At 44.2% G+C, this 13,610-nt stretch overlaps 2 protein-coding genes across 2 annotated transcripts in view; both read right to left on the bottom strand.

The window, feature by feature from the left end:
• The window catches only part of LOC123782525 (uncharacterized), a 382,057-nt gene that overhangs the window by 355,900 nt on the left and 12,547 nt on the right, over positions 1-13,610 (bottom strand). The window lies entirely within an intron of this gene.
• On the bottom strand, positions 7,925-12,257 carry OR51D1 (olfactory receptor family 51 subfamily D member 1). Its single transcript, XM_045782738.2, has one exon. The coding sequence runs from the start codon at positions 10,464-10,466 to the stop codon at positions 9,492-9,494; it is 975 nt and encodes a 324-aa protein (XP_045638694.2). The 5' UTR covers positions 10,467-12,257; the 3' UTR covers positions 7,925-9,491.

Raw genomic sequence — 13,610 nt, forward strand, 5'->3', positions numbered from 1 at the left:
GGGGCTGGAAACTCAAGTCTCAGCACAGAATAAATGTTGAGGACAATAACAACCTTATAATGCTGCAGCAACATTGTGAGGTAAGACCTGTCAAAGGGAGTTGTAAAACCTGTATCACAGCGTACGACACGCTTTTTAAATTTTTTTCCATTAAAATGGGGAAAAAGGTCCCTGAATATGTACGATTTCAAAAAAAATTTCATTTCCCCTATTTGTCACCTAAATTGCCGCTCCACCTTAGACACACACACACACACACACACACACACACACACACACACACACTAGCAGTAGATCACTCACAGTGGCAAAGACTAAGCACTGATGTGGAGATACCAGACAAGAAGAGGACTCAGCTGTCCAGGAAAGGAGGCACCTCAGCAGTATAAAGTGGGTAGCTACTGTTGGTGGAAAATATCAGGCTGGGACACAGAACCCTCCAGCAAAAGGAAAATGAAGGAATGGTAGGGGAACCCGCCAGGAGGCACAAGCCCTGAAGCCTCCCAACCTCCCACAGTCCTGCCAGGAGGCCAGCAGAGGAAACCCATGCCATCCAGCCTGAATGGGCTGTTGGTAATTAAAACCATTTGCAAGCACTCAGAGAGAGAACATTTGGAGCTCTGGGGAAGTTCACAACTAAATCACTCTATTTTGAAAATAAAACATAGTCAAGGAAAAATAAACAAAGACAGTCTTTTTTCTTTCTTTTTTCCTTCCTTTTTTTTTTTTTTTTTTTTTTTTTTCCTGAAAGCCTGCACTACCCTAGCCCCAGGGAATAGGCCTAGGATTTTCTCTGAAAAAAGTCACACTATCTAGCAAGTCCCAGCCCTGTACCTTGGAGAACTGTGAAGGACATCTTGGCCCTTTCTTGAGGATGGAGAGTGCAGAAGCTGCCAGCTACATGGAGCAGAAACACACCTTAAGGCCTTCAATCCTCATTCTTTCCTCCTGGCTTCCAGACTCTGTTGTCCAGTGCCAGCTCAGCCCCCTTGACCAGCCCATCCTCCCACTCTTCCCAGAGCTCTCTGAACTCCCTCTTCCTCAGGGACCCATGGAAAAGCAGTCAGAAAGGTAGACCAGGGGCTACAAGCTCTATTTCTTCTGATCCAAGAGAATAATTATGAGGTCTCTCCCAACACCGATTTTATTGCTTTTTATGATAACAGAAATCACTGAATGTCTACAAAACGTTGGACACTGTAAAAAGATGATCTCTAACCTAAGAACAATCCTGCATGACAGGAATTCTATGTATCTTCTCTATATTATAGCTCAGAAAACTGGGTCCCAACAGATTAAATAATGTTCCCAGGGTTTAACAGGTGACTGGAAAAGCAGAAATTTAACCTGGACTAACAACAAGGCCTGTACATTTTCTACTATTCTAGGTTGCCCTTAATTGTGCTGCACCTTCTGAAAACAATAAAATCTTCCCAAGAGGCAGGGGAGAATGGCCTGGTAAGTAGGACACCTAGGCCAGGGAGACCCTTGGAAGGGAACTCAAGAGGGTAGCGAAGAAGACCCTCCTGGACTAGGACTTGGGCACGCTCCTTTCAGCCCCAACTCCTCTGGCTGTGACTCTGAGTAGGTCCCGTAGTGGAAATTAAAAAACTTCATCCTCTACCCAGTACTTCCTTCTTACATGATTAGAGCCTTTCATCAACCTGTTAGGCAGGTATTATTAATCCCATTTGACTGATAAGGATGTTGAAGGTTAATTAGAGCTCTCAGTGCCAAATCCATATGCTTTCCAATAGTACAGGCTACTGCCCTGCCCTTTCCCAGTCTCCTTAAGCATGGACCAATGTTTTATAAGGACTATTTTTTTTAAAGATTTTATTTATTTATTCGACAGAGATAGAGACAGTCAGCGAGAGAGGGAACACAAGCAGGGGAGTGGGAGAGGAAGAAGCAGTCCTGCCAGGAGGCCAGCAGAGGAAACCCATGCCATCACAGCAGAAGAGCCTGATGTGGGGCTCGATCCCATCACGCCGGGATCACGCCCTGAGCCGAAGGCAGACGCTTAACCTCTATGCCACCCAGGAGCCCCTATAAGGACTATTTTAATGTTAATCTCCAAGAAATCCAAACTTTGAGGACCCATGAGTCTAGAGGGCCTCTCCAGGACTCAGAACACCTAACCAACTCTCCCCACTTATGTGCAGCAGGAAAGGGGATCAAGGAGGGAATGGAAGATGGGATTCATAGTCATTGCCATTGTCTGAGCTAAACACACAGAGTGTTCCACGCCTAGAGCAGTGACGTAGGGACCACTGGTGCCCCTGCCAGCCTCTGTGGGAACATCTGGAAGAGAATGTCCTTGGAGAGAGCCGGGAAGACTTGGGAGCCTCTGGCTCCTACTCCCAGGCCGAGAGAGGGACTTTAGGGGTGGCCAAGAACTGTAGGATCTCATCATTCAGTTCATGAGAGGGGGGTACTTCTCTTAATACTCCATGAGTGTGGTAGCCCCAGAATCACTCCCACCCCAAATCACCCACATTCCCTGTCCCCTCTTCTTTGCCTAGATTTGACAAAGCAGATGAACCTCTGCAGGGCCTTGGCCACTCATTTTAGAATGGCCAAAATGAGAACATAAATTGCACTCTCTCATTTTTCCAACTCAAAAGAGGCCAACTCTACTTTTAGGCTGGGAGCCTCACTCTACTCACTCAAGTCAGCCTGGCCCTCCAAAAATCAACCCCAAACAGAGCTCCAGGGATTCAGGTCCCTGCCCCTCCATGTTCCACATAGGAAGAGTCAATAAAAGTCCCACAGACCTGCAAATCTTGACCTGGTAAACAGCGCCCATCAGAGCTACTCTGCTGCCTGCACACAGGGAAATGTGGTGCAATGAAAAAGCCTGATCTTGGATTTTGATTGATATACTGATGTTTTTCCAGTAATTATTGATTGACTGCCATGTGCCAGAACCTGTGCTAACGCACTGGAGATAATGAGACACAGAGTAAACAAGGTACAGCTCAGAACTCCAGGGGTGGGGAGAAATTGAGACAAATCATGAAGCTATCACAACATGTTGTGATAAATGCTAGCATGGGGGTAAGTACGGGCCTCAGGAGCAAAGCAGACAATAGTTTACCAAGTTGTCAGGTTCAGAGGGCCTCCTTGAGGAGGTGACCTCTGAGCCAAGACTTGTGGGGCCAGTCACAGTTAACCAGGCAGGGTGGACAGTATGGGGACAGCAGCATTCAGTTAAACAGTAAAAATATATTCAGTACCTACTATGTGCCAAAACTGGAGATAAAGCAGTGGATGAAACAGAAAAGATCACGGCTTTCATGGAGCTCATGCATGAGGAGGGAAGTGACAAAAAGTAAACAAATAAATAAGCAAGAACATATCAGGTAAAGACAAGTGCACCTAAGAGAAAATGGAGTGAGAGGACAGAGAAGGTAAGGGAGGGTACCCATATTTGAGAGGAGATCAGTGACAGCCCTGCTGAGGAGGTGACATATAAGCTGAGAGCTGTATGATAAGAACATGCCAGCCATTCTGAGATCTAGGGAAAGAGCTGAGGAGACAACAAAAGGAGAAGTTCTTCTGTTCTGGGGATTCCCAGAACAAAAAGAAGGTCAATGTAGCCAGAGCATCGAGAGCACAGGAGAATTTTAGAAGATGTCTCTCACTCTGCTGTCTGTCTCTCTCTCAAATGATAAATAAATAAATAAATCTTAAAAAAAAAAAAAGTGCACACTGGCAAATGTGAAGAGCCAGAGGGAAAGAACATACCTTGTGTGGAAAGCTGCAAGTGGTTCAATGGGGCTGGGGAACAGTGTGCACAGCAGGGGAAGTCACAGAGTAGGTGGTAATGCACTTTTTATATGGGATGAAGACTGGACCCTGACCCGAGGCAAAGACTGAGTCAGGACCAGAACCCCAGGAGGACTGCTAAGTCCCAATATGTGCCACAGTCTGACTCCCGATACAGATTACAGAATGAGCCCTAAACCCCCAATCACAAACTGAGCTACAACCAGACTAAGAGCCTGGGACGGGTTCTGTTAACACACGAACCGCAATCTAATTCTAACCCAACCCCAACCCAGCCTGTTTTCTGCCCCTTTACCTTCATTTAGGCCAACTCTTGCCAAGACCTAGATGGGCACCCCCAGGAAACTGATCGCTAAAAACGGCTTGAACACTACCCATAGGCAGCATCTACCACTGTCCATACTTCCCTTCACCCCACACAGAAACTGCTAACACTGTGTTTTGAGTGAGGAGCCTCCTTCATGCTCCCTGGCTCCACGCCTGTACTTCTGGTTCATCACAGCCTGGTTTCTCCTTCACTTGGCAGGTCTAATGGGAAATCCCTAGCTACAAGAAACCCACACACCTGTGCATACTCCCTGGTCTCCTGTACTCACCTCAATGGCCTGAAAGGAATGTGTGTCTTTTTCTCCAGTCCTCTCCCCAAAGAGGTCTGGCAGACTGTGCTGAAGTTCAGTACTCTCTCTCTCCACCCCCTCCTTTGGGCCTCCCTGGTCAGGGGTATTTATTCTCTGTCTTACCTCCTCCCTCCTTCTGCTTCTCCCTCCTGGGGGGGTAGAGGTGCTGCCTGGAGGGTCTATCAGCAGGTACCCCTCAGTAGCCACCTGTGGGTCTGGTGTCCTTCTTGGCTTCTGTGTCCTGGGAAAGTGTACCTCGGGTATGGGGAAGGAGGGGCAGTGGGTAGAGAGGGTCTCTAGAGTCCTCCCCAGATGGGCCCTGTGCCAGCCGGGATATTGGCCAGTTCCCAACGTAAAGTTAGATAGGGAGATGAGTAAGGAAAGGCTAAAAGAAACTCATTTGTGTGGCCATGGACTTTGTGAGGGGCTTTTATCTAAGTTTCTTCCCAGGCTCATTAAACTCAGCCAGAGGAAAAACAGAATAAGCTTTCAGTAAGGCCCCACAATTAAGTACCAGCCCCTCTTCTTCCTGGAGCTTTCTCTGTCCTCTGCCTTCTTCCTGTTGGTGTCCCCTCCTTGGGTCCTTGCTGAGTCTGGATCCCAATGGACCCATCTGTCTTTCCCCAAAGCTCTAGGGCTACATTTTCTTTGTCTCCCAGGCTCTGGGCCCTGGGTCTAGCTAACTCATAACATGGATCCCTGGGGACCATGCTATCCTCCACTCCCTGGCCTTGGTTTTCTGAATTTCTGGCTGAGGAAAGAGGATGTGGTTTCCTTAACCCTCCCCTACCTCCAACACCAACCATATAAGACCAATGCCATCTGGTTTCTCTCTTAAGGGCAAAAATAATGAAAGAACATTTTAGAGAGCTAGAGAACAATTTTAATGTAAAACTAAATACCTTACATATTTAAATGTTTTTAAAAAGTCTATAAATAAAGCAAAGTGAATTTTAGTTGGATTCTCCTTGTTGTCTACTTATCAGTTTTATAACTCTAAGTTTTAAATTTACAACCCAGAGCATGCTAACTCGTACTATGCAAAAATAGAACATATCAAATCAGGCCATTCCATCTCAAACCACATCAAAACTAGTGACAACAAGAGCTCCAGGTACCTGCAGAGCCTGTAGCCTGACACTCACTGCATCGCCCTCAAGCCATCTCTGCTGTTTCCCTAAACCTACCAAACTTAGGCTGTGTGAAGACTTCAAAAATATATATATCCCAGGGACTTCTACTTCTGGCCAAAATGGAGTAGCAAGAAGTAACAGCCCCCTGAAGGAACCAAGAAATGGACAATATACATAAACACTGGTTTGCAAGACTATGGGCATCAGGCAATGAAGTACAGTGAGCCCTGAGATATGGGAAACAAATAAGGTGAAACCCTGTGGATTCCCCAGCTTCCTGCCCTAAGAAAGTTTCCATGTTGCAGCACAGGGAAGGAAAACCCAGGCAAAGTCCAGAGGACACCCTAAGTTAAGGACATGAAGATGAAGAGTTCAGGAAACTCAAGCCGCCTAGATTTAAAGAGAGAGTATCAAAAATGAGAGATCTACACAGAGAGAGAACTCCAGAGATGTAGCGGGTCCTCCTTCAGCTGAGGTCCTGATCAACACATGCATGTCAGCAAGCTACGTAAAACTGGGGAAAGAGCCACCTGAAAAGATGAAAGGTAACACTATCCAGTGCTCACACAGGGCCAAGGACAGTGACTGTTTCCACCAGCCAGACTGGAAAGCGTCAAGATTCACAGGGCACTAAGTAGAGAATGCAGAAGGATCTAGCCTCAGTAGTGGGGAATAACGACCCTTAGACTGAGCACTGCTCTAGTCCCACCTAACAAATCTTAAAAGCAAGACCCAAATGACCTAACTACGTACAAGTTACTTGACTGATTCTCTGAACAAAGCAGAAGAATATCTATAGAGATATGAAAATATGCAGCACCAAAGTAAAATCTGCAGTCTCACAGGTGATCAAACTTGCCAGACATGCAAAGAAGAAAAATGACCCATAATGAAGAGAATAAATAAAACTGATCTAGAAGCAGATATTAGAACTACAAGATAAAGATATTAAGATGAGAATTATAACTGCATTAAATAGATTAAAAAAGTTAAGTAGAGACATGAAAGATATTTTTTAAAATTGAAATCAGGAGCGCCTGGGTGGTTCAGTAGGTTAAGTGTCAGCCTTCTTCTCAGGTGAAGATCCTGGGATCTAACCCTGTGTCCAGGTCGCTGCTCAGTGGGGAGTCTGCTTCTCCCCTCCCTCTGCCTCTCCTCCCTCCGCCACTCCTGTTCTCACTCTTTTTCTAAAATAAATAAAAAAATCTTTTAAAAATAAAATTGAAATCAAACTTCTAGGGATAAAAACTGCAATTCATAAGACATAAAACTCACTGGATGGAGATATGTTGTGGAAGAAATGATTAGTAAACTTGAAGACAAGGAATTAGAAACTATTATTTTATATTATATTATAAAATTATAGTTATATATTTCAATATCTCTCTTAAGAATTAATAGAACATACTTAATAGTAAAACAATAGATGTTTTCCCTCTAAGATCACAGGACACTTATCACTTCTATTCACAATATCCTGGTATTTCTTGCCAATGCAATAAAACAAACTAATTGATTAAATGCATCCAAATTTGAAAAAAAGAAGTAAAACTGTCTTTATTCACAAGCAACATGATCATCTATGTAGAAAATCTAATGCAATATACAAAAAACTTATAAAATAATGATCAAGTTTAGCAAAGTTCAAGATTCAGGACTAACGTAAAGAAATCAATTATAGTTCTGTACAGTAGCATAATGGATAATCATAAATGTTAACTAAATAATACCACTTATAATAGCATCAAAATATGAAATACAGAGAAGTCTGATGAGAGACATGAAAAACCTGTACAATGAAACTACAAAACATTTCTAAAAGAAATTGAGGGAGACCCTAAAAATGAAGAGATATACTATGTTCATGAGTTGGAAAACTCAACAATGTCAATTCTCTCTAAACTGACCAATATCAATTCAGTACAATTCAAATCAAAATTCCAAAAGACTACTTTGTATAAATTTTAAAACTGCTGTTAAAATTCCTATGAAAATACAGTGAGACCACCTTTGAAAATGAAGAACAAAGTGAAAGAATTAACAATACTGATTGCAAGACGTCTTACAAAGCTACAGTAGTCAAAACAATGTGGTATTAACATAAAAAATAGAATAATAGGTCAGTGAATTGAACAAAGAGTCTAGAATGAGACCCACACATATATAGATAACTGATTTTCTACAAAGACACAAAAGCAATACGGTTGACCATGGATAGGCCAATAGCATTAGAACAACAAGATATCCATATGGAAATAAATTAACTTTGATCCATATGTTACAGTATATACAAAAACTAACACAAAATAGATCACAGAGCTAAATGTAAAACCCAAAATGCTTCTAGGGGAAGAAAAAGAATATGGATTTTTGTGTATGTGTGATTGTGGTGATGAATTTTTAGATACAACATCAAAAGTGTGTACTATGAAAGAACAACTTGATAAACTAAACTTCATCAATTAGGAATGTTTGATTTTTTTTTAAGACCATTAAGAGAAGCAAAAAACAAATCACAGACTGGGGGAAAATGTAAAGTATGTATCTGATAAAGGACTTACATGCAAAATATATTTTAAAAAATCCAAACTCAATAATAACAAAACAACCCAACAGAGAAGTGGCAAAGATTTACAGATGGCAAATAAGCACATGAAAGATGTGAAGCATCACTATTTATTAGGGTCATATTGAAAGCACAATGAGATACTATTACAAACCTACTAAAATGGCTAAAATAAAAAATACAGACTATATCAAATGTAGGCTAAGATGCCAAAAATTGTAACTCTCATACATTATTAGTGGAAATGTAAAATGGTACAACCACTTTGGAAAATGGTACAACCACTGTGGAAAATAGTTTGGCAGTTAAAAAGTTAAACATATACCTCCAGTATGATCCAGCTATTTCATTCCTAAGTATTTACACAGGAAGGGGAAAAAAAAGCCACAACATGTCCAAACAAAGACTTACATGTTCACTAAAGCTTTATTTGTAACAGTCAATTCTGGAAACATCCTAAATGTCCATCAACAGATGAATGGATAAACAAACTATGACATAATTACACAACAGAATGCTACCCAGCAATAAAAATAATTAAGTTACTTATATATGCTACAACATGGATGAATCTCAAAATAATTGTGCTGAGCAAAATAAGCCAGACAAAAAAAGGAGTACATATTGTCTGATTCTATTTATATAAAATTCTAGGAAATGCAAACTAATGTAGCATAAAGCATTTCAGTGTTGTCTGGGGACTGGAGCAGGGGCTGACCAGGAGAGATGGGAGTGAGGGATTTAAAAAGGTATAAGGAAACTTTTGGGAGTGATGAATAAGTTCATATCTTGATTGTGCTTGGGTTTTATGGGTGTGTACATGTCAAAACTTATCAAACTGTACACTTTAAACATGTGCCATATGTTGTATATCATTTATACATCAGTAAACTATTAAAGATTAAACTAAATACACCTAAGGGCTGGAGGTAGAGAATATCTAAGTCCCTATACCATAGGTCTTAAGTGGCTGAAATGTCAAAGGTCAGATGCTGTGGCAGCCATGGAGGTGTGATGTTCAAATCTCCTTCACAAGAGCCTGCTGCTGGGAGCACAGCTGACTGGCAGTACCAGCTGCTGCTCGCTGGCTCCCCCTCCATGTTAGCAGGAAGGCCATACTTGCCCAGGCTACCTCCACTAATGACTTAGTACTGACCCATTCCTGCCAATGTAGGAGCCTTCTGATGGGAAACCTTTGCTTGGGGCTGCCCATTCAGCCTGGCCAAAACTTTCTCAGAATCACATTTCTGTATTGACACATTCCTGGAAAGAGAATTCCTAGATCTATTTAGATATCTAGAAACAGATAGCCCAGTGGGTTGGATGCTCCAATCATCAAGACAGCTTTGGCAGGGATTGAAGGCACTGGGGAGGTTACTCTGCTCACCTACCACCCTGTGAGAACATATGGAGGATCCATGAACGGATCTCCTTGGTCTTGGCTCCATAGACAACAGGGTTGACCACAGGTGGTAGTAGTAGATAGATATTAGCCATAATCACATGGAGCAGGGAGGTAGGGCCCCCCAGCCTGTGCACCACTGAGAGCCCGATGAGGGGCACATAGAAGACTAGGACAGCACAGAGATGGGAGACACAGGTGTTGAAAGCCTTGAGTGCTGCCCCCTGAGAAGACAGCTCCAACACCGTCTTCAGGATGAGAATGTAGGAGAGGCCAATGAAGAGGGAGTCCACACCCATCACTGAGAGGATAATGAAGAGTCCATATACTACATTAACCATGGTGTCAGTACAAGACAACTTCATAATATCTTGGTGCAAACAGAAGGAGTGTGTGACAGTATGCGTTTGGCAGTATGACAACCGCTTCAGGATGAAGGGCAGTGGGAAGAAGAAAACAAATCCCCTGGTCAGGGCAGCTAGTCCAATCTTGGCCACAGTAGGCCCTGTGAGCACAGAAGCATGCCGCAGCGGATGGCAGATGGCCACGAAGCGGTCAAAGGCCATGGCCAGCAGGACAGCTGACTCCATGGCTGACAGAGCATGGATAAGGAACATCTGGGCCAGACAAATATTGAATCCTATCTCTTGGATGCCTGTTAAGAAGAGGCTGGCCATCTTGGGCATGGTGACAGAAGACAGGACTAGGTCAATGGTGGAAAGCATGGCCAGGAAGAGGTACATGGGCTCATGCAGGCGCCTTTCCACACGGATGATGAGGACAATGGCCAGGTTGCCCAGGGTGGCTAAGACATACATAAAACACAGTGGAAAACCCAGCCAAAAGTGTATGTTAGGCCCCAGGCCAGGGATGCCCACCAGCAGGAAATATGCTGGGTGTACCAGAGTTCCATTTGGAGTGGCCATGACAGGAACCAAGTGCTGAAGCTTCTGCATGCAAGTCCAGGGTCTATGAAGGGGTAAAGGAGAAACACCATTCAGTCAGGGCTCAGAGGAGAGAAAGGGCTTACAAGGCAAGGGCACTGGAGTTGTGATAACAGTAGCAAACAGAAGATTAAGTACTTGTAATTCTGAACTCCAGCCTCTCTGTGCTCTGAGTCTCCTTATACACACTTCCCGAAGGTCCCATTAATCTCAGTGTGTGAGAACCCACTCAGAAAACATGCAACAGCTCTTCTTTTCCAGAGCTGAAGCTGTGGACCAAGACACTACTCTTAACCACTTCTCCAACACAGTGAACCTGCCCAGAACGTTCCACACTGACCCCAGCTTTTCTAGTGCATGTGGGGTTAAAGTTCACTTGGGTCCAGAAAGTAAGGCTCAGTCTATGATTACCTTTAAGATCCACTCTAATCTGATTTAGGGCAGAAAGCAGGGGTTTGATCTGGTATAGGGTTTCAAGAGACAGGTTTGTGTTTAGGCTTAAGGAGCATTTCCCAAACTTCCCTGATAGATTCATCTGAAGCAGTTACTGAAAACACTATTCCCAAAGTCTGACTCCAGGCCCTGAGAATCAGAATTTCCAGGGCAGGGGTCCAGGAATCTTCTCCCCAGGTGATTTTTGTTTTTAATCAGGGAAATTTGTGAAAAGCAGTTCTGGTGTTCTGGGAGGTGGGGAGATGGGGGTGAAGAAAGATGATCATTTCTAGTCCCCAACAAAGAACAGAACAGAATTTTTCATCAGGATCTCTGGAGAGCTGCATGAGAGTCAGTCCAATTGTGCTTGGCTGGGGTGTGACATGGAAAGAAGAGCAGTCTGGGCCGCGGCTGGTGCTATGTGGTGTCCGCAGGCACATCCCCCTTCTACCACTACCCTCCCTGGTGATCACACAACCACCAGGCTCCACTTCCTGAGTCTCACATACCACTCTTTTCTAGGCTTCTGTCCTGAGATCCAACCCTATAAGCTGCTGCCTCTTCACATTTCTACTTGGATAGCCTATGGGCCTCACACTCATCTTGCCCCAAAAGGAACACCTTCCAAATGGTCCCGCCCACTCACCCAAGTCATCCAGGTCAGGACAATCAGTCCCATCTTGATTTTTCTGCTCTTTTACCTCCACATGTGATTTTACTTTTCTAACTAATCTATTATGACCTTTCCTCCTATTTAACACACCCTCCTTCTCTCCCAACTTCATTATATCATCCACTCTGCTCTGATTATGAAAAGAGCTCCCTAACTCACCTCCCTGCCTCCAAACCCAGATATTTCAATTCACTTTCTGCATTGCAGCTATCTAAACAGCAAAACTAGACATATCGGGCTCCTGTCTAACAAGTTACTGGTGACTCCGATAGCGCTCAAAGTTGAAACCACATGGTCTGCATTCAGGGTCCTTCGGGGGGTGGCTCAGACTTAACTTTACAGCCCAGCTTCTCAGTTTCCTTTTTCATTATGGATCACCCACCGCCGCTACCACCACCACACATCCATTTGTCCCGCACATGTAATTCCCCCGGATAAATTCATTCCCCTTGCCTTGTTTCTTAGGTGAAGGGTAGGAGGCTAGAACTGGGGAGTCCTTCCTGGCTCAAGGGATAGATATAGTTTAGAATGGGCCTCACAATGTTTGAAGAAACTCCTCTTTGGTTATCGCTGAACAAGTTCTGGGATCTCAGCGGCTGTAATCTGGGATGTGAGCTCCAGGCAGACTTCTTCAAGCAACCAAGAGAGCCTAGCAGAGGCCCGGCTTTCTCCAGCAATACTTTCCGGCTAGATCTCTGGGCAAGACTCCCTGCCGCGCCTCGCCCCACCGCCCCCCCTCCCTGGGCTGAGCCCGGCTCACTCAACAACATTGCATCGCCCAAAGCCGCGGCGCGTTTTATAGCTTCTCCCGGACCCTGGGGAGTGTGAGGGATGATGAAGAGTAAATTACTCGGGGCTCCCTGGGAGCCACGCTCCACTCAGGCACCCAAGAAAAGCCGAGCCCTGACTCCTACCCAGAGTGGCTGTGCCGTTACTATTCTAAGGCTCAGGAGACTAGAGTGAAGGCGAGCGCCGGGGGGCGGAGAGAAAAGGGATGACCTGCACTGGAAGAAAGGAGCAACTGAATGGAGGTGTGGGCATGTACTAGAAAGTGCACAGCCACGGATACTTCCGCTCACACTCCTAAATGGGCTATTCAAGGGGATCCAGACGGTGCTCAGTTAACACACTGCTGCTTTTTGATGCTGCCCCCTTGTGATCATGTCCGAAAATTGCAGCCTCACGGCTGACGGAGCCACAGCTCTGAGGATGCGTCTTCAAGGACCAAGCACCTAAAACTCAGTGGTCTTGAATTTGAACTCCTTCCATTCCAGTACGCTGCCCCTTAGCTCTCCTACTCTCTCAAGCCAACTCTTTCTTCCTTGAGCCATTAATCATAGCTCACCTGTCACACCAGAAATGGGACAGTTACAGAGGTTATTTAAATGTGGGGCTCTGTCAGGAAACAGACGTGTCCAAATTGGAGTCCAACCACTTGCTCATGGTATGACCACCCTTAGCCTCAGTTTGATGTGAAAAATAAAATGAGATATCAGCAATTCTCCAGTGAATGTTGTGTCATCATTACTACTCAAAACAACTGCAAAAGCCAAAGAAATAGGAAATTCAGTTGAGATAGTGCTACAACAGCCAAAGGAAAAAAAAAATACATTGGGAAGGAAGAGTGTACAGCAGTACAGAAGGCTGCTGAGAGACCAAGCAGTATCGGGACAGAAAATAAAAGGTCACTTGTTACCTTAAGAAAGTCTTGTGGGAAGAGAATCTTGAATGCAGCAAGTGAGGAGTAAGTGGGTTGGGAAGAAAGGGAGAAAGTGGATGTAGACAACTCTTTGAATAAGTTTGCATAGGAAGAGAAGGAGTGAAATGGGAAATATGTGAAAAATTGATAGCTCTAAGGAGTTTTTAAATGTGTATTTGAGCTGAAGAGATTGAACACAAGTATATGGAGTTAGTAGAGAAGCTCCCTGTTCTTAACGTTCCTGGTGGGGATCCTCAAGGCTATGACACTTCAGCCCTATATAGTAACCATGAGAAATCTTACCTGTTCTCATAGCTTCTATTACCAAAACAGGCCAGACTAATATTATGAA

The sequence above is a fragment of the Ursus americanus genome, chromosome 16, assembly GCF_024610735.1.
Source record: "Ursus americanus isolate L20-20 chromosome 16, mUrsAme1.1.p, whole genome shotgun sequence".
Lineage (NCBI taxonomy): Eukaryota > Metazoa > Chordata > Mammalia > Carnivora > Ursidae > Ursus > Ursus americanus.